Raw genomic sequence first — 26,607 nt, forward strand, 5'->3', positions numbered from 1 at the left:
CAGTTTGGTGTCTTGTTAAAGGTTATTAACAACACTAGTTACAACTAGGGCAGGAATTGTTTTAGTAGAATTCTAGTATGTACCCATCTAGGATGCGTTACTTTAATGTTTTGCCAGTAGTTAATTGTAGCCATACTTATGGAAACAGTAAATTTAGAGAATATAAAATAAAACCTATTGCTAGTTTGTACAATGGAATTTCCCTTTTTAAAAATGTTTTTAACTTTTAATTGAAATAATAAACATGGTGAAAATACAATTTTGAGATATTGGTACTTTAAAAAAAAAATTGCCAGTTGCATGCAATAGTCTAACAGTGTTTTCTTGTGATTTATATTTAGATGATAAAGAAATAGATTGCAGCCATTCAGATCTGCAACTTTTAAAAGAAAGCATCAGTGTACTCTTCAGTTTTACCCGAAGAATAATTGAAGATGGTCAGTTTCATAGTGACATTCTTCTCTGGCTGCAGAAATTGGTATGATATTAGATGTTATAAAATGTCCATTAGATAATTATTGAAACGTTATTATTCGACTCAGTCAGTATAGCACAGAAGGAGGCCGTTCAGCTCATCGTGTCCATGTGGTGCTCTGAAGAGCAATCCAGTCAGTCCCGTTCCCCCATTCTCTTCCCCGTAGCCCTGCAGGTTTATTTCCCTCTAGTGCCCATCCTCTTCTGAGTGGATCTAGGTGCATTTCAGATTCTTCCTGGTTCTAACCTCATACACCACCACTAAACATTAATAATACTAATTATATCCAGTGCTTCACGTGTCGACATTTAACATCCCCATGAATGACCTGTGCTTGTGTCTCATAATTTAATTGATAGATACCCGTCTCCGTTCTGTACATGCTGGTGTCGCAAGACTGCAGTTTTGTGGAAACGATATGTGGAGGAAAGTCAACCCAAAAACTGATTTTCCATTGGAACCACAGCAGTGGAAAAATTCCTATCTCCATTGCATCAAAACATCTGAAAGCATCGCAAATGTACAATTCAGTTAAATCACTGCGATGCCTCAACTCCATTTACCCATCTTTGCTCCATTACCTTTGACACCCTCATGTAGCAAAAATCGGTCTACCTCAGTTTTGAAAATTTCAATTGACCGTTGTAGGGAAAGGACTTTTGGATTTATGCTACTCTCTGAGTGGAAGAAGAGCTTCTTAATTTTAAGATTATGCCCCTCTTGATCTGGATTTCCCTCAACAGTGAAGGTAGTTTCTCTGAAAGTGCCCCATCAAATCCCTTTATGATTTTCTAGATTAGATCACCTTCTAAAATTTGAGGGAATACAAGCCAAGTTTATGCAGCTGAGTCTTAGAATTTAACCCCATGAGGCATGGTGTCATTCTTGTGAATTTGTGCTGTACGCCTTGCAAGGCCAATATATCTTCCTTGATGTGCGGTGCCTAAAATTGAACGCAGCACTTTTAATGGGATCTGACAAAAACTCTGTTCAGCTGTAGCATCATTTCCTCCCTTTTGTATTTTAGCTACCTTACGATAAAGGGCAACATTTTATTAACCTTTTAAAAAATAAATCTTTTTACATGTGCCCTAGTTTTTAGCGATCTATTCACATGGACACCTAAATCTCATTGCTCCCTGTCTCATTGAATTTCATCTGCCATAGTTTTGATAACTCACTTAGTCTGTTTGTGCCTGTTACATTCAAGTGAGGAGGGGCCAAAGGTCTTCCCTCTTTTCCTCCCTCCTTGTTTGATCACATCAGGTTTAATTCTTTCTTAAAGTGGACGTACTGGTCAATTCAGTTGGTGTTTGATTACTTACATGCTAGAATCATAATAAAAACCAATCGGACAGGTTTTCTTGAGTTAACAAAGAAAGAGATTAACTTTATTGTACCCAAACCGAACTAATAAAATAATAATGCGCCAACTTTCACTCTCTCACACACATTAGAGGTTTACACACACGAGTAGGTTACAGAGTGGGGAAAGGTAGATTGGTTGAGGTCGAGTCCATTGAAAAAAAAGGTATACAGTCGGAGTTTGGTGATTCGGCTAGCTTCCAGCTGACTTCACTGGTCATTAGGCTTTTAATTTCAAGAGGTAGATGACTGGTTCAGTGAGTCTCTTGGAGATAGCAATGTGGATGATTTCCTCCAACGGGATTTCTGATTGTAGCCGGAGTCTGCAAAGGTGGTTAGTCAACAGGCAGGATTTGAAAGCTTTCAAGCTGGAATAGATAGAGAAAGGAACCCCCACTTAGGGTCTGCACATCTCAGAGTCCAGTTGCTTCTCCTCTACTGCAGAGAAAAACACCAGTTTAAAAACCACAGATGGGGAGGGGCTTGTCACATGACAGTCACTCAGTGATTCAAACATAGCAGTTAGCAGTATTTCTCTGCTTGCTGAAAAGAACAGCTAGTTCCTTTAAACTTCCTGGGTCTTGGGTCTTGCTGGGAAATGCACAGACATTTTGTCTCCCTCCTCACAGTCCTTTGCAATGTAGGATACAGTGTAGCAAACTAGGTGATCATCTTAAATAAAAGCAAGAAATGCTGGAACCACTCAGCAGGTCTGGCAGCATCTGTGGAAAGAGAAGCAGAGTTAACATTTCGGGTCAGTGACCCTTCTTTGGTCACTGACCCGAAACGTTAACTCTGCTTCTCTTTCCACAGATGCTGCCAGATCTGCTGAGTGGTTCCAGCATTTCTTGTTTTTATTTCAGATTTCCAGCATCCGCAGTATCTTGCTTTTATTTTAGGTGATCATCTTAAGCTGCTAGCTGTCGTCCTGTTTTAAATGTTTTAAAATTTCTTCAAAAAAAAACTCAGATCTCCAGTCAGTGGACCAAAGAAAATTATCATTCAACAAAACGCATTAACGTCACGCCACCCAGCCAGGCAAAATGAAATGTAACAACAGGAACATTTAATTGAGTCCACAAATTAAAAAGAAACTGTGCACATGCACTCATCAGTTTCACTGTCATAGCCATGCTCTAGTTTAATTTTTTTTATCCGGGATTGTGCACAAGCACAACTGGGGAACTCCGACTGCTTTGACTGGACTCAAACAGCTTGTGCTCCAGCATATGCTGAATTTCCATGTGTATTTCTACAATATCTTCCTTTTCCAGTTTCTCTTTTTCAGTGAACTCACCCTGGATTCATAGTTGTTCATAACTTTGTGAAGATCATCCAGTGCTTTTTGTACATGGCTTTTCCTGTGCTCATCCAGCCTGGCTCACAATTCTTCCTCAGTTAGGATACTTGACTTGCAGTCACCACCACCAATACCACCCTCCAGATCTGCCGCAAAAACCTTTTTGGGCTTAGGGGTTTCCTTTGGCTTATTAGCTTTTCTGTCTTCCTTCAGAATTTAAATCTTTAATTTCTAGGTCTTCATTCTGAATTTCGTCCTGAATTTGGGTCAGTTTCCTAGGACCTAGGCGATAGGGATTTTGTTTTATGGGAGTGGTCTCTCCTACATCCACATTGTGTAGGGTTAAGCTTGTGCACCCTGGTTTGTCCCTGCAGATCCCTTTAAACCCTGTGAGCAGCCTTGATAGGTCTCCTCTCTGTTCTGCATTTAAATAGGAGAATACGGTGTCTAATTTCCCTAACATTCCAGTGTTAGCTAACCAGATGGTAAAAGGTTCGATTTGGGAATCCGCCAGGTCTTCCTCTAACTCATCCTCACTGTCCCTTTTGCCCTCCTCTTTCCTGACTACCCGACAGACCTGTGCTTGTTTGTCCCCTTCCTGGCAGTGATATTGCTTTAACATATTGATGTGGCACAACCTTTGCTTTTTCCTATGATCTGGGGTGTCAATTATATAATTCACCTGGCTAATTCTCTTTATTACTCTGTACGGGCGACCGAACTGGGCTTTCAGTGGTTCTTCCTGTATTGGTAATAGCACTAACACATGGTCTCCGGGCTGAAATGTTCTGGCCTTGGCATGTTTACTCACCTGCCTTTTCATATCTGTCTGGGAGGTTTTTAGGTGTTCCTGAGTCACCGCACAGGCTCTCGTGAGCCATTCTCTGAACATGGTGATGTAGTCTAACACGGGAGATTCGTATCAGGGTCCCAAAAACTTCTCCTTGATTAGTTTTAGGCGACCTCTCACATTGTGTCCATAAACTAATTCAAAGGGGTTAAAGCCAGTGGACTCATTAGGTGCGTCCCTGGTAGCAAATAGAAGAAATCCCAGCCCTTTATCCCAGGCATTGGGATACTCATAGCAGTATGTCCTGATCATTGACTTTAGGGTCTGGTCGTACTGCTCCAAAGCCCCTTGTGACTGTGGGTGGGAGGCTGAGGACTTTAACTGGGTTATGCCCAGATTACCCATGACCTTCTGAAAAATACTGGACGTAAAATTTGTGCCCTGATCCGACTGGATCTCACCAGGCAGCCCATATCGGGTGAAGAATTGGGTTAGTCCCTCCACCACTACCTTGGCAAAGATAGTTCTTAGAGGGATAGCCTCTGGATATCGAGTAGCCACATACATAATGGTGAGAAGATACTGGTAGCCCCCTTTTGTTTTCAGTGGGGGTCCCACACAATCCACTAACACTCTGCTGACTGGTTCCCAAAAGCGAGAATGGGAATTAAGGGTGCAGGTTTTATTGCAGGTTGAGGCTTTCCCACAACTGGCACGAATGGCATGTCTTACAGAACTCCACCACGTCCTTGTGGAGTTGTGCCCAGTGAAAATGCTGCCTTATGCGGGCTTGTGTTTTTCTGATACCAACCTGACCAGCCATTGGAATCTCATGGGCTATTCTCAATATTTCCCTACGGTACCTCGGCGGCACCACTACCTGGTGAACCACTGTCCATTTTTCGTCTGCAGGCCTTTGAGGAGGTCTCCACTTCCTCATCACTTCATCCTTTAAGTAGCACTCTGGGACTCCTGCTTTAGCTTCAGTTTGGGTAGTCTGTGCTAACTTTCTTAACTCAGGGTTGGTTTGCTGAGCCTTGACCAAGGAAGATCTGTTTAATCCATCCTCTGGGTTCCCTAACTTTCCAAAGAAGGTTTCAAATAACCAGACAGTAGGGTCATCTGTCTGCAGTGCCAGTTCAGCCTCCTCTGACAGAGCTTGTTTGGCCATGGACCGGGTCAGCGCACAGTCGGGAAGAATGCCAGGGACCTTTTCCTGTAACTGCTCTGTCTCCCTGACTTCTTTTGGTCTCTCTAAAATCAGTGGGGAAGCTGCTGCCTTCGCCCCTGCCAGATCATTACCCAGGAGCAGGTCGACCCCGTCCACAGGTAAACTAGGGTCAGTTTCCACGGTTACCAGTCCTGAAACAAGGTGGTACTCCAGGTGGACCTGGTATAATGATATGGGCATATACTTTCCTCCGATACCGTTTACTCACACTTTAGCATTCACTGCACTGTTGGGGGAAAGGTCATACCTTTTCCCAGAAAAAAGGATTGGGTGACCTCTGTATCCCTAAGTATGACTATGGGCTTGTTCACCTCACTCGAGGGGTATGGGGTCACTTTTCCTTTAGACACAAAATCCTGGTAACAGTACCCCTTTGTATATTCCTCCGCCCATCCATACAACTTAACCATAACTCCTAATGTCGTGTCATATGTAAACTTGAATATATAATTCTCTATTCCTTTATCCAAGTCATTATGTGATGAAAAGCTGAGGCCCCAGAACAGATCCTGGAAAAGGTTAGAATCTGTTTCATAGGTGTAAGCAATTAGAAAAGTTACTTTTTTGTGACGTTTTTGCAGCTTAGCAGTGAAACAATGTGATATATATAGAAATCATCTTACTTGTTTACTATAAAACGGTTGGTCACAGTTATTAACAATGAATCCTTTTAGGTTGCAGTGTTACACAGAGTTGGCTCCGCTGCTGACCACCTCTTTCTTCTGAATCATATCCTTAGATGCCCAGCAGGTGTGAGGAAATGGGCAGCCCCATTTGTAAAGGTATGATTTTACTCATTGCATGAAACTAAAGTAACCTTGCTTTTGTTTTGAATTTAATATTCATAAAGTTACATTTTTCTAATTTGTGATAAAATAACACAAAAAATATCTAGCAGTACAAATTTCAGTGTTATGGTTTGTCAAACTCCAAAGTACGGAAAGTCCTCATCAGAGAACTCCTCTTTGCTGACGATGCTGCTTTAACATCTCACACTGAAGAATGCCTGCAGAGTCTCATCGACAGGTTTGCGTCTGCCTGCAATGAATTTGGCCTAACCATCAGCCTCAAGAAAACGAACATCATGGGGCAGGATGTCAGAAATGCTCCATCCATCAATATTGGCGACCACGCTCTGGAAGTGGTTCAAGAGTTCACCTACCTAGGCTCAACTATCACCAGTAACCTGTCTCTAGATGCAGAAATCAACAAGCGCATGGGTAAGGCTTCCACTGCTATGTTCAGACTGGCCAAGAGAGTGTGGGAAAATGGCGCACTGACACGGAACACAAAAGTCCGAGTGTATCAGGCCTGTGTCCTCAGTACCTTGCTCTACGGCAGCGAGGCCTGGACAACGTATGCCAGCCAAGAGCGACGTCTCAATTCATTCCATCTTCGCTGCCTTCGGAGAATACTTGGCATCGGGTGGCAGGACTATATCTCCAACACAGAAGTCCTTGAAGCGGCCAACACCCCCAGCTTATACACACTACTGAGTCAGCGGCGCTTGAGATGGCTTGGCCATGTGAGCCGCATGGAAGATGGCAGGATCCCCAAAGACACATTGTACAGCGAGCTCGCCACTGGTATCAGACCCACCGGCCGTCCATGTCTCCGTTATAAAGACGTCTGCAAACGCGACATGAAATCGTGTGACATTGATCACAAGTCGTGGGAGTCAGTTGCCAGCATTCGCCAGAGCTGGCGGGCAGCCATAAAGACAGGGCTAAATTGTGGCGAGTCGAAGAGACTTAGTAGTTGGCAGGAAAAAAGACAGAGGCGCAAGGGGAGAGCCAACTGTGCAACAGCCCCAACAAACAAATTTCTCTGCAGCACCTGTGGAAGAGCCTGTCACTCCAGAATTGGCCTGTATAGCCACTCCAGGCGCTGCTTCACAAACCACTGACCACCTCCAGGTGCGTATCCATTGTCTCTCGAGATAAGGAGGCCCAAAGAAAGAAGAATGGTTTGTCAAACTATTATTTTAAAAATTGACACACGATACTTGACATTTTGAAATTCAAGGAAAAATGTGATTTTTAATTTACAATTAATTATAATAACTGCATGCTCTATAAATCGTAGCAGGTTCAGGGTACAGTACAAAAATATTGATGAGCGTTTTATTGACTCATTAACAACTCCCAGAGAGTGCCACAACACAGCACAATGCCATACTAGTTTATTTTAAACACGCTTAGTAAATCAATCGTCACTTGCGCTGTTTAATGCAGCATTTGTTATATTGCAAGTAGGTTTTTTTCTATTTGTTTTATGGGATGTGGGCATTGCTGGCAAGGCCAGTATTTGTTGCCCATCCCTAATTGTCCTTGATAAGGTGGTGGTGAGCTGCCCTCTTGAACTGCTGCAGGTCGTATGGTGTAGATATACCTACAGTGCTGTTAGGGAGGGAGTTCCAGGATTTTGATCCAGCGACAGTGAAGGAACGGTGATATATGTCCGAATAAGGATGGTGTGTGGCTTGGGGGGAAACTTGCTGATGGTGTTCCCATGCGTCTACTGCCCTAGTCCTTCAAGATGGAAGAGATTGCGGGTTTAGAAGGTCCTGTCGAAGGAAGCGTAGTGCAGTGCATCTTGTATATGGTACACACTGCTGCCACTGTGCATCATGGTGGAGGGAGTGAATGTTTAAGGTGGTGGATGGGGTGCTGATCAAGCGGGCTGCTTTGTTCTGAGTGGTGTTGGAGCTGCAACCATCCAGGCAAGTGGAGAGAGTATTCCATCACACTCCTGATTTGTGCCTTGTAGATGGTGGGCAGGCTTTGGTGAGTCAGGAGGTGGATTATACGTTGCAGAATTCCCACCCTCTGACCTACTCTGGTAGCCACACAGTACTTATGTGGCTGGTCCAGTTCAGTTTCTAGTCAACGGTAGCCCCCAGGATGTTGATAGTGCAGGATTCAGCAATGGTAATGCCATTGAATATCAAGGAGAGAGGGTTAGATTCTCTGTTGGAGATCCTCATTGCCTGTCACTTGTGTGGTGCGAATGTTGCTTGCCACTTCCGAGCCCAAGCCTGAATGTTGTCCAGGTCTTGCTGCTTATGGACACGGACTGGTTCGGTATCTGATGAGTTGCGAATGGTGCTAAATGTTGTAAAATCATCAGCGAACATTCCCATATCTGACCTTTTGATGGATAGAAGGTCATTGATGAAGAGCTGTAGATCGTTGGACCGAGGAATTCCTGCAGCAATGTCCCAGGGCTGAGATGATTGGCCTGCAACAACCAGAGCCATCTTCCTGGGTATGACTGCAACCAGTGAAGAATTTCCCCCCGACTCCCATTAACTTCATTTTTGCTAGGGCTCCTTGATGCCACACTCAGTCAAATGTTGCCTTGATATCAAGGGGAGTCACTCTCACATCAGCTCTTTTGTTCATGTTTAGACCCAGGCTGTAATGAGGTCAGGAGACGAGTGGCTCTGGTGCAGTCCAAACTGAGCATCAGTGAGTAGGCTATTGCTGAGGAAGTGCCGCTTGATAGTGCTGTTGATGACATCTGCCATCACTTTGCTGATGATCGACAGTAAACTGATGGGGCAGTAATTGGTTGAATTGGATTTCTCCTGCTTTTTCTGGACGGGACATACTTGGGCAATTTTTCACATGGTCGGGTAGGTGCCAGTGTAGTTGTACTGGAACAGCTTGGCTATGGGGCATGACTAGTTCCGCAGTATGAGTCTTCAGTACTACAGCTGGGATGTTGTCAGGACCCATAGCCTTTGCAGTATCCTGTGCCTTCAGCTGTTCCTTGATATTACGCGGAATGAATCGAATTGGCTGAAGACTGACATCTGTGATGCTGGGGACTTCAGGAGGTGGCCGAGATGTATCATCTACTCAGCACTTCTGGCTGAAAATGGTCGCAAATACTTTTCTTTTGCATTCATGTGCTGGGTTCCTCCATCATTGAGGATGGGGATATTTGTGGAGCCGCCGCCTCCAGTTAGTTGTTCAATTGTCCACTGCCATTCACAACTGCAGATACAAGCCTAGCCTGTTCAACCTTTCCTCATTAGACAACCAGCCCATTCCAGGTATTAGTCTAGTAAACCTTCTCTGAACTGCTTCCAACGCATTTACATCCTCCTTAAATAAGGAGGCCAATACTGTACACAGTAATCCAGATGTGGTATCACCAGTGCCCTGTATAGCTGAAACATGATCTCCCTACTTTTGTATCCAATTTCCCACACAATAAACAATATTCTATTAGCTTTCCTAATTACTTGCTGTACCTACATACTAACCTTTTGTGATTCATGCACTAGGACATCCAGTTCCCTCTGCATCTCAGAGCTCTGCAATTTCTCACCATGTAAATAATATGCTTTTTTATTCTTCCTGCCAAAATGGACAAGTTCACATTATACTCCATTTACCAGATCTTTGCCCACTCACTTAGCCTATTTATATCCCTTTGTAGCCTCCTTATGTCCTCTTCACAACTTACTTTCCTACCTATCTTTGTGCCATCAGCAAAGTTAGTAACCATACTTTTGGTTCTTTTGTACAAGTCATTTATATTAATATGGAAAATGTTGAGGTCCCCGCACTGATCCCTGTGGCATACCACTCGTTACATCTTGCCAACCAGAAAATGACCCATTTATGCCTACTCTGTTTGCTGTTAGCTAGCCAATCTTCTATCCATGCCAATATGTTACCCTCTACGCCATGAGCTTTTATTTCCTGCAATAGCTTTTGATGTGGCACCTCATCAAGAGCCTTCTGGAAATCTAAGTACAGTACATCCACCAGTTCCCCTTTATCCACAGCGCATGTTACTTCAAAGAACTCCAATAAATTGGTTAAACATGATTTCCCTTTCACAAAACAATGTTGACTCTGCCTAATTAGCTTGAATTTTTCGAAGTGTCCTGCTATAATGTCTTTAATAAAAGCTTCTAACATTTTCCCTAATGCAGACGTTAAGCTAACTGGACTGTAGTTTCCTGCTTTTTGTCTCCCTCCCTTTTTGAATAAAAGAGTTACAGTTGCTATTTTCCAATCTAATGGAACCTTTCCTGAATCTAGGGAATTTTGGAAAATCAAATCCAACACGTTAACTATCTCATTCGCCACTTCTTTTAAGACCCTAGGATGAAGTCCATCAGGACCCGCGGATTTGCCTGCCCACAGCTCCAACAATTTGCTCAGTCCCACTTCCCTTGTGATTGGAATTTTCTTGCGTTCCTCCTCCCTTCCATTTCCAGATTTACAGCTATTTCTGGGATGTTACTTGAATCCTCTATAGTGAAGACCAATGTAAAATACCTGTTCAATTCATCTGCCATCTCATTATTTTCCCTATTAATTTCCCAGACTCACTTTCTATAGGACCTACACTCACTTTGTTAGTTCTTTTCTTTTTAAAATATCTTTCGAAATTCTTACCTTCTGTGTTTATATTTCTCGCCAGCTTTCTCTCGTATTCTAATTTTTCCCTCCTTATTAATCTTTTAGTTGTTCTTTGCTGCTTTTTATATTCTGTCCAATCTTCTGACCTGCCACCCATCTTTGCACAGTTATATGCTTTTTCTGCAACAGCTAGATTGGTGAGGACAAGGTCCTCCTGACTGTATAGTACTGTGTCGCCCCCTCTGGTTAGACTGTCCTGCCGGTGGGACAGGACATAACCGGGAATGGTGAATGTGTCTGGGACATTGGATCTAAGCTATGTTTCTGTGATTATGACTGGATCAGGCTGTTGCTTGATTCGTCTGTGGGACAGCGCTCCCAATTTTGGCACAAGCCCCCAAATGTTAGTAAGGAGGATTTTGCAGGGTCGACAGGGCTGGGTTTGACCTTGTGATTTCCAGTGCCTTGGACGATGCTGGGTAATCCATCTAGTTTTATGCCTTTTCAATTTTTGTGTAGTGGTTTTGTAGAACTGAGTAACTTGCTGGGGCATTTCAGAGTCAACCACATTGCTGTGGATCACATGTAGGCCAGACCAGGTAAGATTTCTTTCCCTAAAGGACAATAGAGAACCTTTTACAACTATTGATGGTAGTTTTGTGATCGCCATTAGTGCGACTAGCTTTTAATTCCAGATTTTTATTAATTAGCTGAATTTACTAATTAATTACCTTGTCCCTAGGGACTATTAGCCTGGGTCTAATCCAGTGACATTACCACAATGCCACTGTCTTCCCCCATAAGAGGGACTCCCTGAAATTCCTATTGTCATATTCAGTGACAAGCATATGATGCCCTCAGTAATTTCTTTTAGTGATTGACTGTACTGATAGTGGTTAATCCTTTTAGAAAAGCAAAATACTGCGGATGCTGGAAATCTGAAACAAAAACAGAAAATGCTGGAAATACTTATCTGTGGAGAGAAAAACAGAGTTAACGTTTCAGGTCAATGACCTTTCATCAGTTCCGACCTGAGTATTTTCAGCCTTTTCTGTTTTTGTTGTGTGGGGTTAGTCCTTTGTTTGCTTACCTGAGTCTACAACATTTAAGGAGTAGGGTTTTTTTAAAGAGCAAAAGCATAAATATCATTTTCACTGTACCCAATTCTTTTTCAAAATTGCTGATAACCATATTATCTTTTAAAAATACAGAGCTGTTCTACCTTGTCATTTAGCTGACAATAGTATATATGCCAGCAGGAGATAGGGTATGGTAGTTTAGTGGTTGATGGGGTACGAAAGTTTGGTTATGTCACTGGATTAGTAATTCAGAGGCCTGGACTAATATCCATAGAACATGAGTTCAAATCCCACCATGGCTGTTTGAGAATTTGAAATCGGTTTTAAAAATCTGGATGTTAAAAATAAATCAGTAAAAGTGATCATGAAGTTGTCAGCTTGTCATAGAAACCTGAATGATTCATTAATCTAATTTAGGGAAGGAAACCTGCTGTCCTTACTGAGTCTGTAATCATCTGTGGTCCGTGTCAGTATTTACAGAAGAGGAAGGGGTTAGCATGTCGGACATCCCAGAGAAATTCATATTGAATCAGTGTCAAGAACTCAGCCAAATTAACATAAGAGAAATAACAGTAACGAAGAAAATAATGGCCCTAAAGAGTGATAAATCCCCTGGACCAGATGGTTTCCATCCCAGGATTTTAAAGGAAGCAGGTGAGAACATTGCAGATACCCCAACTGTAATCTTCCAAACATCTTGTGATTCGGGAACAGCTTCTTTGATTAGAAAATTGCGCAGGGCACTTCGCTATTTAAGATCAGAGGGGGAAACCAGGGAATTATTGTCCAGCTAGCCTAACAACTGTTGTCAGGAAATAACTAGAGTCTATAATTAAGAGTGACATAACACCTTGAAGATTTTCAGCTGGTCAGTGAACGCCAACATGAATTTGTAAAGGATAGGTCATGCCCGTCAAATCTAACGGAATTTTTTGAAGAGGTGATAGGAATATCTATGGATGTTATTCATATGGACTTCCAGAAGGCATTTGATAAAGTCCCTCATAAGAGACTGTTAGCTGAAGTTGAAGCCCATGGAATTGACGGCAAACTATTGAACTGGTTAGAAAATTGGCTGAGCAGCAGGAGACAGAGAATAGGGATAATTGACAGGATGTGACTAGTCATGTCCTGCAAGGATCTATGTTGGGGCCTCAGCTGTTCACAGTATTTATTAATAACTTAGATGATGGGATGGAGAACCACATATCCAAGTTTGCCAGTGACAGGTAGATAGGTAGTGTTGTGAGCAGTGTAGTTGGAACCATAAAATTACAAAGCAATATTAATAGATTAAGTGAATAGTTAAAACTGTGACAAATGGATTTCCGTATAGGCTAATATGAAGTCATCTGCTTTGGACCTAGAAAGGATAGAACATGATGAAAAGTTAGCAACAGAAACCGCAGAGGTGCAAAGAGACTTGATACTGCGGATGCTGGAAATCCGAAATAATAACAGAAAGTACTGGAAATACTCAGCAGGTCAGGCAGCATTAGGCAAATGGAAGGCCAGCGACCTGAACTGTTAACTCTGTTTCTTTCTCCACAGATGCTGCCTAACCTGCTGAGTATCCATCATCGCTTAAAAATTTAATATTGTATATGAATGCCGGTCTTAATATTGGAATAGAATACAAGGAAGTAGAAGTTATGGTGCAGCTATACAAAGCCCTGGTTAGACCACACCTAGAGTGGTCTGTTATACGTCAGCCCTGCTCCACTTCCTCACCTGCGGAAGGATATATTGGCCTTGGAAGGAGTGCAGTGTAGATTTATCAGAATAATACTGACTATACCATCTAGGGTTGTATTCCATGGGAATTTAGAAGGACAATGGGTAAATTGGTTGAAGTTGATAATAAGAAGAACAGATAGGGTAGATAGAGAGAAAATATTTCTGCTGGTTGGGAGTCTTGGATTTGGAAGCATAGTCCTAAAAATAGTGATATAGGCCAACCTATTCAGGATGAACTTAGAAATACTGTATCTGCAAAGGTAGTAGAGTTTGGAATTTTCTTCTTTAAACTGCAGTTACTGGTAGATCAGTTATTTTAAGTTGGAGATTGTTAGATTTTTGTTAACCTTAGGTGTTAAGGTATATGGGGAAAGGCAGGCATATGGAGTTAGTTCAGGTTAATCATGACCTCATGACTATGTGGAACATCTCTCGAGGGCTAGCCTTGACTCTTAGCATCATGCCATATTTCTTAAGATCCACAGTGCCATCACCTACTGCTTCTAACTGCCCTCTAAGGTCCATCAGTTCTAAATGCATAATGCCCACTGACCTCCTGCTGAGAGACTAAGATGGGTAATAATGACAGTCTGCCCCTAATGCTCATACAGAATAAGAGAAACTCATGCTACCTAATTTCTGCAGCAAAGCACCCTGCCATTGCTGTCACTTGCTAGTTAGCAACGCCGAATATTTGTAGTGGTGCTTCTGCAAACCCTGTTGAGATCAGATAACTTTGCACAAATCTTTACCCCCCCACCCCCCCCCCACGCTCTTTACCCGCCCCTGCTCTTTACCCCACCCCTGCTCTTTACCCCACCCCTGCTCTTTACCCCACCCCCGCTCTTTACCCCACCCCCGCTCTTTACCCCACCCCCACTCTTTACCCCACCCCCGCTCTTTACCCCACCCCCGCTCTTTACCCCACCCCCGCTCTTTACCCCACCCCCGCTCTTTACCCCACCCCCGCTCTTTACCCCACCCCCGCTCTTTACCCCACCCCCCCGCTCTTTACCCCACCCCCCCGCTCTTTACCCCACCCCCCCGCTCTTTACCCCACCCCCCCGCTCTTTACCCCACCCCCCCCCCGCTCTTTACCCCACCCCCCCCCGCTCTTTACCCCCCCCTCCCCCCCTGTTATCAATAGTGCCATTTTTTGTTAACTTGTCTGCAAACCAAGTTGCAGCTACCCTGGACATGTAAACTGATTAGTAAAGTCTTAAATTCATAATTCAAGTAGCTTCATTTGCAGATTTTAGTCATTCTACTCTGCAAATTTTTGCTTTTCAGCAAATTTGCCGCAGGTAATGACACTTTTCCAAGGCATTTTTATGACGCAATTTGTTTTGATGTAAATGTCCATCAGGGCACAGTCCTCATCTCAACGATCTGCATCTGCTCTATCAATGACTTTCACTCTATCATAAGATCAGAAGTGAGGTGGTTTGCTTATGATTACGCAGTGTCCAGCTCCATTCATAATTCTTCAAATAATGAAGCAGGCCATGTTGCTGTGCCAAAATACTAAAACACTCTCCCTAAAAGCATTGTGGGAGCACCTTTGCTACATGGCAGCAATTCAAGAACATGGTCTATCACTTTCTCGGAGGAATGGGATGGGCAATATATGCCTGCTTTGCTGGTGAAACCCATCTCCTCAAGAATGTTTTTTTAAAAAGTTATGAACTTTGAAAATACTTTGTGGGATTTTAAGACTAAAATCTTAATGTATTTGCTTGAATTTCCTGTCTCTAATCTTATAATAGAGTTTTTCACATATTTGCTTAAGAAAAAGCAACCAGGGGCATTTCAGATGATAAGTTAAGCATTCACACCTGTTAGCTCACAGCAATTTCAAAGTGCTATATGACATCTGTCTGAACACATATGTAAAAGGTGTTGGAAAATGGACCTGTGCTGTGCTCGCAGCGCAATACACTTTTCCCTGCAAAAAAATATATTAAGACAATTTATCCAGCCTTTTCTGCATTTCAGATAAAAGTGTTCGATAATCCTTCGGGTATCTTTCTCTTTATGCAAGCCCTAGCCTTACTTCTGTCACCGATCAAGTAAGTATCACTGTCTTTGTGACTTGCTAAGATTTATTTAACATTAAAACATTTTTTCTTCCTTGCCTTCCATGTACACTAACTTTTTGTCAACCAGTATCAATGTCATTGTTAAGTCATTCACTAGACAATCCATGACAGCGGCTACCTTGCACTGAATTAGCTACCTTTTGGAGAAGTATCTAACTCCGTACTTTCCATAAATTATAACACAGAAATTAAGTACTTGTTGCTTGTGGTATCATGTTATTGAGTATGTGAATGCATAATATAGGTAAGCGTCTATACTGGCACCCAGAGTTCAACTCCCAGCATTGTGAAATTGAATTCAATAACTTGCAATTTGTAGACTAGCATCACAAAATAGCTATGCAAACTATCGGATTGTCATAAAATCCCAACTGAATTATACCTAATTGCTATGGCTTACATGTGACATCTGTCTGGGCAACTAGGGATGGGCAATAAATGCAGCCTTGCCATTGTTGCCCTCAAGAATTAAAAAAAATTATGAGGTCGCCTGGGAACTACTTGTTATCTCTTAACAGCATTAAGTATTCAGCTTTCATTTTACGTTATCTTCATTTGGCAAATTTTAACAGATCTAACTGAAACTTCTCCTTTAAAAAGGTGCTAATTCTAACAAATTGAAGAAAATGTCATTTTCTTTGGGGTGAGGGATGTTATATTTAGCTTTCAGAAAGTTTACCTTTATATTGTTGTACATACCTTCCTCCCAATTAAAGGGAGGCTCTGAATCCCATCGTCAATCATGCCACTCCTTCATTTGCTGACAAAGTTTGCTGTGCTCTTGGAATAGGCACTTTTTATATCCCCTACAATCTATTCAAGTGTTTTCTTGAGTAACTCCATTTTGTGACCTGCCTTGAGAGATTCTGGCTAAAAAAGTATTTAGTGTTGGTATTCAGTCTTGAGTCGCAACACTAATTGATGCTATTTCTTGATGCTCACCAAGTCTTAATGTCTTCTAATCTGAATTGCTTTAAAAAAAAGTCTTGTAAAAGACATTTTTTCATCTTAATTAACTTCATAATTTATGTAACATTTTGTATCTGCAGTTGTATGTATAATTTAGACTTGTGACTAATTGTGTGATCTTTTACACAGTCATTTAAAGTATACTGTTTCTAAACAATCTTAGGCATCGATCTGAGTTTCTGATGAACTTAAAACCCAGTGATAAAAAGCCACTTCCAGCCATGCCAGCAGGAAAAGATGTACAGAACTGGACCTTGGTAGATGAAGCTGGGGAGGAGGTAGTTACTAATTTCCTATAATCCTGGAAGTCATAAATGTAGATTGTTGCAAAACAAAAAAGTTTCTGTTAAACTCTCACTATCAAAAATAGGAATTATATGCATATATTGTGAGTAAATTTGACTGAAAAATTACTGGGAGTAAATTGTGGAGTCTATCGTCCCCTTCCGTCATTATCAAGACAGTAAAAATTTACTTTGCGGGTTTAACTAAAGTTACTGATTATGGCTTAAATCAACCAAGTTAATTCTAATGTCATAATGGTAGAACTGAGCATGACATTGCTCATCTGGATAAGGATTAAAAGTAACGCATTTTAATTTTATGGGCCCTAACTATAAAATTGAGAAAAGTATGATAGAAATGGAATTTATTTGAACTGGAACCAGTGGCTGAAAATGTTAAATGTGATAGATTTTGTAGGATTTTTTAGAATTGTGTTGATGCTTGAATTTTAAATAAACTACATAAAATTAAGCAACAGTTTATAATGGGGGCTCAGTCTCAGGTTAAAAGGTCAATTGTTTAAGACAGAGATGAGAAGAAATTTCTTTACTCAGAGGATTGTGAATCTTTGGCATTTTCTACCACAGAGGGTTGTGGAGGCTGCATCATTGAGTATAATCAAGGCTGAGATAGATTTTTGATCTCTCCGTGAATCAGGAAATATGGGGGGTGGGCAGGAAACTGGAGTTGAGGCAGAAGATCAGCCATGATCAAATTGAAAGGTGGAACAGGTTCGAGGGACCATCTGGTCAACTCCAGGATCTATTTCTTATGTTACGTTAACAGGACTTAGTCACAAAATACCTTCTGTACGAAGGAATTGACTATTTTCTCCATCTAAAGAAGGAAATTAGCATACTTTATCAACCCTTCACATTTGATTATTTCTAAATGATGTCATTGTTATATAGGCGAATGCGACAGCCGATTTTACACATAGGATGTAAAATAGCAAATGAGATAAATGACCAGTTAATCGGCTTTTTTGGTGATTGAGAAAGGAATGTTGGGAGAACTCTTCGAGTAGTGCTACGGGATCTCTTAAACCTATATGTGTGATCAGTAGAATTATATTTGACTTCAGACAGTCTTATTTCTTATTGGTTGTTCTTTGACATTCTTAAAACCAATCAAGACCAATCCTGAGTACATGCATGGATAATGAATTGGTGCTTATGTAGAGTAGAGCTTGGAAGGCTGGAAAGGATGGCATTAGAAAAGACGAGCGATTTGATGGGCAGGGTAGTTTGAGTGGAAATCGATGCAAAGAGAAATAAAAGATGGGGAGGGGCAGGTAGGTTTGGGTCAATGGAAATTTGTGAGGATTGAAATGATCAATGGTGGGGAGTCGCACATTGCAGGACTCAAATAAGAAAAGAAGGGAAGAGACTTTGGCTGGGAAATTGTCAGGGACTTGGAAACACAATAGATGATGAGAGGCAGATTGGAGGGGAGAGGATGAGGAGCTCAAATAATGATATTAGGTAGCTTCTCCTCCTCTTCATTCCCCCCTCCAACCCATTCTCATCAAGCTCATCCCTGACATCTACTTCCTGTTCCCTACTTTTTTTTTGAATGTATCCTTCCAGTTAGTTGGCTGAGTTATCGGATTTCAACTTTGAGTCCGAAGGCAGTGGGTTCAAGCTCTCGTCCAAAGTACATGGTCTAGGTTGACACTGTGGGATTGATACCTTAGCGATATTACATTGAGGTTCTGCCTTCTATTCTGGTGGACATAAAGAAACCACATTTCCATTTTTAAAAAATTGGATTTCTGTGGAACCTCAGGAAGCTCCAAAGTGCTTCACAGCCAATTAAGTTCTGTCAAAATGTAGTCATTTGTAATGTAGAGAAACGCGGCAGCTACGTTGCATACAGCAGGATTCCACAAACAGCTGTCAGATAAGGAGCTAGATAATTTGTTTCCGTGGTGTTAGTTGAAAATGAAATGTTGGTCAGGCTACCAGGAGAATTCCCCTGCTCCCCTTCCAGTGGTGTAATGTATCTTTGACGTCCACTTGAAAGAGCAGACAGAGTCTCAGTGTAAAGTCTCAACTAAAATGTGGCGCGTTCAGCAGTGCAGTATTTCCTCAGTACTATACTGCAGTGTCTACCTAGATTATGTGCTTGAGTCTTTGGAGTGGAGCTTAAACCCATGGCCTTCTGACTCAGTTGAGTGTGCTATCAGTGAGCCAAAATTGTCACCTAAGAGGAAAAGTATTCAGGCCAACATTCCCCTCACAACCAACACCACCAAAAACAGATTAACTGGCCTTTCCTTTGCTGTTTATAGAACCTTAGTGTATGCAAATTGGCTGCCAACATAACTAGCTTCAAAAGTAATTGATTAGGTGTGAAGCACATTCAATGTTCCGTGGAAGTGAAAGGTGCTCTAAATGTAAGTTCTTTATACACTTTGATTATATATTGGCTTATTCTTATACTTAACGTCTTGTATAAAAATATGTTCGAAAAATGCTTTAAATTTTAATCTATTGTTGTGCATGTACTCTGCTGAGCAAAGAAGGATAATAATGAGGTGCTAGGAATTTGCATTCTTGAAGGGCTGAGTGATGTATACTACAAGAGTGAAAGAAGGAATTAAAACACATTATGTAAATAGTGGGTCATTTGTCATCCTAAACTAGTGGAATAGTTTGCTAAATTAGTACATAGTTATATTGTCAGTTTTCTATTGATTCCTAATCTAGGATGAAGATCCTGATACCAGCTGGCTGCTACTGTCCGAGGATGACTTAGTTACCCTTTTGTCGCAGTTTCCTTTTGATGAGCTGTTTAAGCAATTACTGGGGATAACTGTAAAAGGTAATACTTTCTTTTCTAGACAGCAGATTTCCTATGGGAATGCTTACTAGGTTGGAAGGTTTTATCATTACAAGAGCATTCTGTCATGTAAAACAATATGTATTCTGCTATTAAAGGGGAGGTGGAAGTGCAAATGCCAGTAGGCAAAGCCATTAAAAATACAACAGCATTTTTGGATTTATAAATAGGAATAAAGAACAAGAGTGAACAGCTAATGATGCATTTACAAAACATTGTTTACCACCTGCAAGTTCCCCTCCAAGCCACGCACCCTCCTGACTTGGAACTATATCACCGTTCCTTCACTGTCGCTAGGTTACAAACCTGGGACTCCCACCCTAACAGCACCGTGGGTCTACCTGCACCAAATGGACTGCAATGGTTCAAGAAAGCGGCTCACCACCACCTTCTCAAGGGCAATCAGGATGGGCAATAATTGCTGGCCTTGCCAGTGACGCTGACATCCCATGAAAGAATTTTTTCAAAGTACCATGTGGAGTTCTGAGTGCTCCACTATAGAAAAGGCATTAAAGCTATATAATACATACAATGTAGATTCACCAAGATAAATCCAGGAAGTGGCAACTATAGTTATGGGGAGAAACATATATGTAGGATTTTTCCTGTAGAGCAGAAAAGGCTAATTAATAGAGTTTTTAAAAACTGATGAAGGGTTGTAATAATGACTAGCAAAAGATAACTTCTCTAGATGGGGAATCAGTTTTGAGGGGTGTTATGGCCACGTGGTGAGGGGTATGGGTGTTTCCTACTGTTCAACTCTCACCTGACTGCAGCAAGTGTTTTTTGTTATTAGGGTTTAATCCCTTGGTGTTTTATTTGTCAAATAAACAGACAGTTACAGGTTTTCTGTGGGTTTAAAACCAAAGATTAATTATATATTGAGCAGTAAGCCTTATCCCGAAATTGTTGCAATTGCATCCACTCACTCACTCACTCACTTGCACACGCACACAGGATGAGACAGAAAGAGAGGAAAAGGGATAAATGTTTTTTAAGTGAGGTAGGGTTTCAGGGTTCACGGTAAACCTGTTGAATTCTCTCGGAAGTCAAGTTCTGGTTGGTTGCAGACCTGAGTTGTTTGTAGATTTCTCCCTTGGTTGAAAGTTCAGTTTCAACAGAGGGGATCGCTTCCAATTCACTGCTGCATTAGTTGAAATTGTAGAATTTGCAGCAGGGCACCTCCCTTCTGGCTTGATGGATTTTCTCCCAGTTCTTAGCTGGACAAGCTTTTCGGTGATACTTCTTTCTGGGTCTCTTTCTCTTTCTCCCCCTCTCCCTTTCTCTATGTCTCTCTCTCAGGCTGCCTTTTTAAGATAAAAGTTTGTCACACCAGATTCTGGTAGGAGACGCTTTGGTCTCCTCCCATGGTGATCTTACAATGGCCCAAGATGAGAATAATCCGATTATGATGTTTCCACTTCATACCTTCTTTGTTTCATCAGAACCCATTCAATTCAGGAATGTTTTCAGGATGGGGAAAATTGACACTTCTCAACCTGATTAGGCATCCTTTGTTCTAAACAGACAGTGTGGCAATGTTTGAATACACATGCAGCCATCTTTTGCAACATTGTCCATTTTTTTTAAAAAGGCAAAATCAATTTTTATTAACTCTTCAGTTTGAATCTGTTTTTTCATTGCACTTCTCATAAGCATGACAGGGTCATCCTTCTGTTTTGTAAGCTTTGTGATTCTGTTGGAAATATATTTTGGCAGTGTTTTGCATCTGCTGTTCGGTCACTTTCACAGTTCTTTCTCCTCCCTTTAAAATGTTTTTCTTAATGGATTCTTAAGTGATTCAGCATTTCTTGTGTAGGACCCTCTGAGTAACTGTTTACAAAGAGAAAGTTAATTAGCACAAGTGTCACTAGAGGACCATGTAATTGTAAAGTCTGTTCTAATTTACATCAAATGCCATGAGGTTTTAACAGACTTGTAACTTCACTGTGTTCATTCAGATAAAGGAAAGCATGATGCACCATCTCATTTTTGCTGTTATTGTATAATAAAATGTCATAAAAGATTTAATTACACCCTGTGCAGGTACCGTACAATAAACTAGGGAGTATTTCCTAAATAACTCGGATAATAATTATTACTTCCATATAATATGAATGTTGAATAAAGTAAGATTTTTAACTTTGCTTTGTAATGTTTGCCAGAAACTCTTTCACTTCATTTGCTTTCATATGCTGACTAGGTGAATACAAGCCAGAAAAAACCACATGTGATCAGATGATGAAGATCATTGGATTTGCATCTTCATTGGTAGAACTTCTGGCTATGGGATTGGAAACTTTTAACAGAGTACGATACAGGCAGTTTGTGAAAAGGATTGGTCAGATGATCAGGTGAGATAAAAGTGAAACTGTTATAACTAATGAAACATGATTTTTGACTTTGTATTTGTAAGATAAAAGCAGGACATGTTGATAGTGCCTTTAACTTAGCAAAATATCCATGTAAAGAAAAAATAGTTGCCAAACCAAATCAGAGATTAGAGAATAAAATAGAAACTGCTGGAAATATTCAGCAGGTTGGGTATCGTCTGTGGAGAGAGCAACAGAGTTAATGTTTCAGGTCGATGGCCTGTCATCAGAAGAGAGGTTTGGAAGGGTAGGAAAGTAAAGACTTGCATTTATATAGCGCCTTTCACGACCACAGAGCGTCCAAAAGTGCTTTGCAGCTAATGAAGTGCATTTAAGTATAGGCAGTGTTGTTATGTAGGAAATATGGAAGCCAATTTATGCACAGCAAGCTCCTAAAACAGCAATGTGATAATGACAAATAATGTATTTCTGTGATTTTAGTTGAGGGATAAACATTGGCCAGGACACCAGGGCTAACTCCCCTGCTTTTCTTCAAAAAAGTGCCATGGGATTGTTCGCATCCACCTGAGAGGGCACAGAGTGGGGCCTCTGTTTAACGTCTCATCTAGAATACAGCATCTCCGACAGTGCAGCATTCCCTCAGAACCGCACTAGAGATTTTTGTGCTCAAGTTCTGGAGTGGGATTTGAACCCACAACCTTCTGACTCGTGTTACGACCTTCCACTCCAGTCAAATCCCCCAATCAAAATATACGATTCTGATTGTGGTGGGAGAGACGCATTGTTAATTCAATCCCGTCCCTCCACAGATCGCCTAGCATATCATTTTTAAACTTTCCAAATTAAAGAAAGACCCAGCCAAATTGTACCATCTATTAACCCCCGAATGAAGCTAACCTAGCCAGGTGCCTTTAAATCAAGAAATTAACTGTTGAATTAGAAAAACTAAATTCTTAAACACTACGAAGATTTAAACAACATTTAAAATAGAAAAAATCAGAGTCCTTGCAAATTTACACTTCCCGATAAACAATTCTCTGTTTAAAGTCCACACGCAATCTTCCTGGGTCCGATGAGGAAAGGAAAACAGTCCAACACCCGAAGTTTCAAGCTCCTCTTTCTGCCAGTGATGACCACAGCAGATGAACAACTCGTAACCATTTTCAATAGAATCAATCTGGCTTTAGAATTTTTGAGGGATAAAAGATTGTCAGTCTAACTTCCCTTCCTTCAGTTTAAATTATCAGAGATCTGTGTTTTTACTTGACTTTTTAGAATTTTGAGAGAGAATAATAAATAAACAGATTAAATTCTCTTCCTTCAGTTTAAATGGGCTGGGAGCTCTTCTTTCAGATGCGAACACACAGCTGTCTGTCTGTGTCCTCTGTTAGAACAGGCTGTTTGCGGTATAAGCCAGTTCAAAATTAAATTGTAACAAGTGTATCTCTCAATGCTCAGTCCCAGTAGCTGTTTCCAAGGCAACAAGAATGCAGCCTTTGAATCGCAGTCTCCGGATGGCTGTATCCAAGGTAACAAAAATGCATTCTTTGACTCAGCCTGTATAGCTTGCTGCCTTAAAGCAGTACGGCTCTTTTTCCCAGCCTTCGAGGCACACCGCATCCTTCCTGAAAAAAAAAACTACAGGATCATAACACTCGGAAATGAGTGTGCTACCAATTGAACCATGGCTGACGCACTTAATCTTCCAAAATTTCCTTGATTCTGGAAAGGAAAACTGCAAATGTAACACCCCTCTTCAAGAAAGTGGGTGGGGTGGGGGGAGACGGGAGGGGGGTGGGGGAGACAGAAAGCAGGAAACTATAGGCCAATAAGCCTAACATCTGTTATTGGAAAAATGTTGGAATCCATTATTAAGGAAGTGATAGGGTATTTAAAAAGATCATAATTTCTAATTGTTTACTTAGCCTGCATAGTAACTTTTTGTGATTCATGCACAAAGACACCCAGATCCCTCGGAATGCCAGAGGAACCTTGTTTGTACCAATCAGGAGAATCATGTATATTGAAATCTGTGCAAATAATAGTCGAGGGATGTGCAGTCTGCTCCATTGTCTTCCTACCAAAGTGGATAACTACGTATTTCTCCAGAATATATTCCATCTGCCACATACTTGCTCAGTCATTTAATTTGTCTAAATTCCTTTGTATCCTCTTTGCGTCCTCCTCACAGCTTACTTTCCCACCTAACTTTGTAGCGTCAGTAAACTTGGATCCCCTCACTGATATAAGTTGTAAATAACTGAGGCCAAAGCACTGATCCTTATGGTACCCACTAGTTAAGGTCTGCCAACCGAAAAATGACCTGTTCATTCCTATTCTTTGTTTTCTGTCAGGTAACCAATTCTCAATGCATGCTAATATATTACCCATGAGCCCTTTTTTTTGTAATAACCTCTTGTGTGGCAGCTTATCAAATGCTTTTTGAAAATCCAAATACACTACATCCACTAGTTCCCCCTTATCCACCCTACTAGTTGGATCCACGAAGAACTGCCGAACAGTATTCCCCTTTCATAAATCCATATTGCTTCTGCCCAATCATATTAAGATTGTTATCACATCCCGAGAAATAGATTGTAGCATTTTCCCTATTACTGCTATCAGGCTAACTAGCCTGTAATTCCCTGTTTTCTCTCTTCCCCCTCCTTTATCAAACAAAAGAGAAAAGCAGAAAAAAATAATATGGGCCAACAGTAGAAATAAATTGGAGTCAGGATTGAGTGTGTAAAGCATTCAGAACAAAACTGAATGTTAAAATCATTACTAACTATTGAGGAATGTGATCTAGTACTTTTAATGGAGATGTTTCTTGGGTTTGGCCAAGACTGAGAACTGGTTGTAACATTTTCAGAAGATGTCGAGAGAGGTAAAGGGGATGTGATGTGACAGTGTTGGTAAAGAATGTGCGGTTGACCTAGGGGTTGCATTGACAGAATCGATAGTGTTCGTTAAGAAATGGGAAGGCAAAGGTATACTTCTCAGTGTGCATTACAAATCACTAAACAGCAGAGATGAGAGAGGGGGACCAGATTAGAACTACGTTCAGAAAGCACAAGACTACTTTTCTAGATCAGTGTTTCTAGTCCAACAAGGAAAGAAACATTGCTTGATTTTGTTCTAGGAAACGAAGTAATACAAATAACTGAGAGTAAGAGGACAATTGGGAAACCAGAGTGCTGGACTAGAGAAGGCAAAATTTGCAAGATAAGAACAGGTCAAAAAGCAGGTGCATTAAAACTAAATTAAAACTTAAAAGGGAGGATTATGATAAAAGTAGGGCTGACAAGACTGAAGACATTCATGAGAAATATAAAAGGTGTCGTGTGGAACTGAAAAAAGATATTGGAGCTAAAAGGGCTTATGGAGAAAGGCTACCAAATGATATAAAGGGAGTTAGTAAGGGCTGCTGTATAAGTAAAAGAAGATTTTGAAAGAGATTAAAATTGCTTCGGGATGAAGGAGGGGTTATAATTGAAGAGACTGAAGGTATGGCAGAGCTCCTAAATACTTTACATTGGAAATGAGATCTTAGGACTATGAGGACATGGAACAATTGTTAACAATTATAGGAAAGGAATGAGTTCTGAAAAACTTAGCATAACTCCAGGTGAATAAGTCACCTGTCCCTGATGGCATACACTTTAGACTGTTGAAAGAGGTCAAGAAAAGATAGTAGAGGCTGTGACCATAATTCTTCAGTGCTCCTTCGGCTGTTGTACTAAAGAGTTGTAGTACTTGTATTCAAGAAGGGAGAGAAGGATAATCCATGTAAGTATAAACCAGTTATTTAACATCAATTGTTGGTAATGAGGAGGAATTTTTTCACTCAGAGGGTGGTGAATCTTTGAAATTCTCTACCCCAGAGGGCTGTGGAAGCTCACTCATTGAGGATGTTCAGGACAGAAATAGATAGATATCGAGATACTAATGACGTCAAGGGATATGGGAATAAAGCAGGAATGTGGCAATGAGATAGATGATCAGCCATGATCTAATTGAATGGTGGAGAAAGCTCGACGGGCTGAATGGCCTACTCCTGCTCCTCTGTTCCGATCGCTTAGGCTTTGATATTAATCCATCCTTGACAGGCCAGGGAGGGATACTTAAAATTTTAAAAACTGGGAGTACATCCCAAGCCCACCATATAAGTACCTGTTGCCATTTTTATGGTGGCGTGTTTTGTGACATACGAGTGACTTCACTTCTTTAACATATTTAAATTGGGTTCAATCAGTACAATTGGAGACTCGTTTAAATTTAATAGTTGCCATGTGGGTTTCCCAGGACTTGGAAAGCCCAGCAATAAAAAGGAGGCAGGATGTGCTGGCTCAGGAAGGTAAGTGCCTTTTACAGCCCTCCTTGTTGGCTAGCAGTAGCAGGAGTGATCCCCCACGCCCTCAGGGAAATTTTCAGCCTCCTCTTTGCTGATCACGGCCTTTCTCACCCAGTTTCCCCCCCCCTCCCCCCGCGTTGAGTGGTGCGATCCATTCCCAAACTCCGATCTCTCGTTCTTGTAATCAGTGATCTGCTTGCTGCCCAAGCCAGATCGCTCACACTCTGCCTCACGATTGCCGGTCTCTTCCCACCAAGCCCAGATCTCATGTTCCTTCCCTCCAGCAATAGTCTCTGAGGTTTGTTGAAAGTAAATTTAATATTTTTTTTGAAGTATTGGCAGATAGTATAGATGAAAGGAAT

General features: G+C 41.2%; 1 protein-coding gene across 1 annotated transcript in view; it reads left to right on the top strand.

The window, feature by feature from the left end:
* The window catches only part of epg5 (ectopic P-granules autophagy protein 5 homolog (C. elegans)), a 229,378-nt gene that overhangs the window by 27,486 nt on the left and 175,285 nt on the right, over positions 1 to 26,607 (top strand). The window contains exons 4-9 of the mRNA XM_068032710.1: positions 342 to 478; positions 5,836 to 5,943; positions 15,357 to 15,430; positions 16,593 to 16,707; positions 19,426 to 19,540; positions 21,762 to 21,912. Of these exons, the coding sequence (XP_067888811.1) occupies positions 342 to 478; positions 5,836 to 5,943; positions 15,357 to 15,430; positions 16,593 to 16,707; positions 19,426 to 19,540; positions 21,762 to 21,912 (700 nt within the window). The remainder of the gene's footprint in view (positions 1 to 341; positions 479 to 5,835; positions 5,944 to 15,356; positions 15,431 to 16,592; positions 16,708 to 19,425; positions 19,541 to 21,761; positions 21,913 to 26,607) is intronic.

This window comes from Heterodontus francisci, chromosome 1 (genome assembly GCF_036365525.1).
Source record: "Heterodontus francisci isolate sHetFra1 chromosome 1, sHetFra1.hap1, whole genome shotgun sequence".
Lineage (NCBI taxonomy): Eukaryota > Metazoa > Chordata > Chondrichthyes > Heterodontiformes > Heterodontidae > Heterodontus > Heterodontus francisci.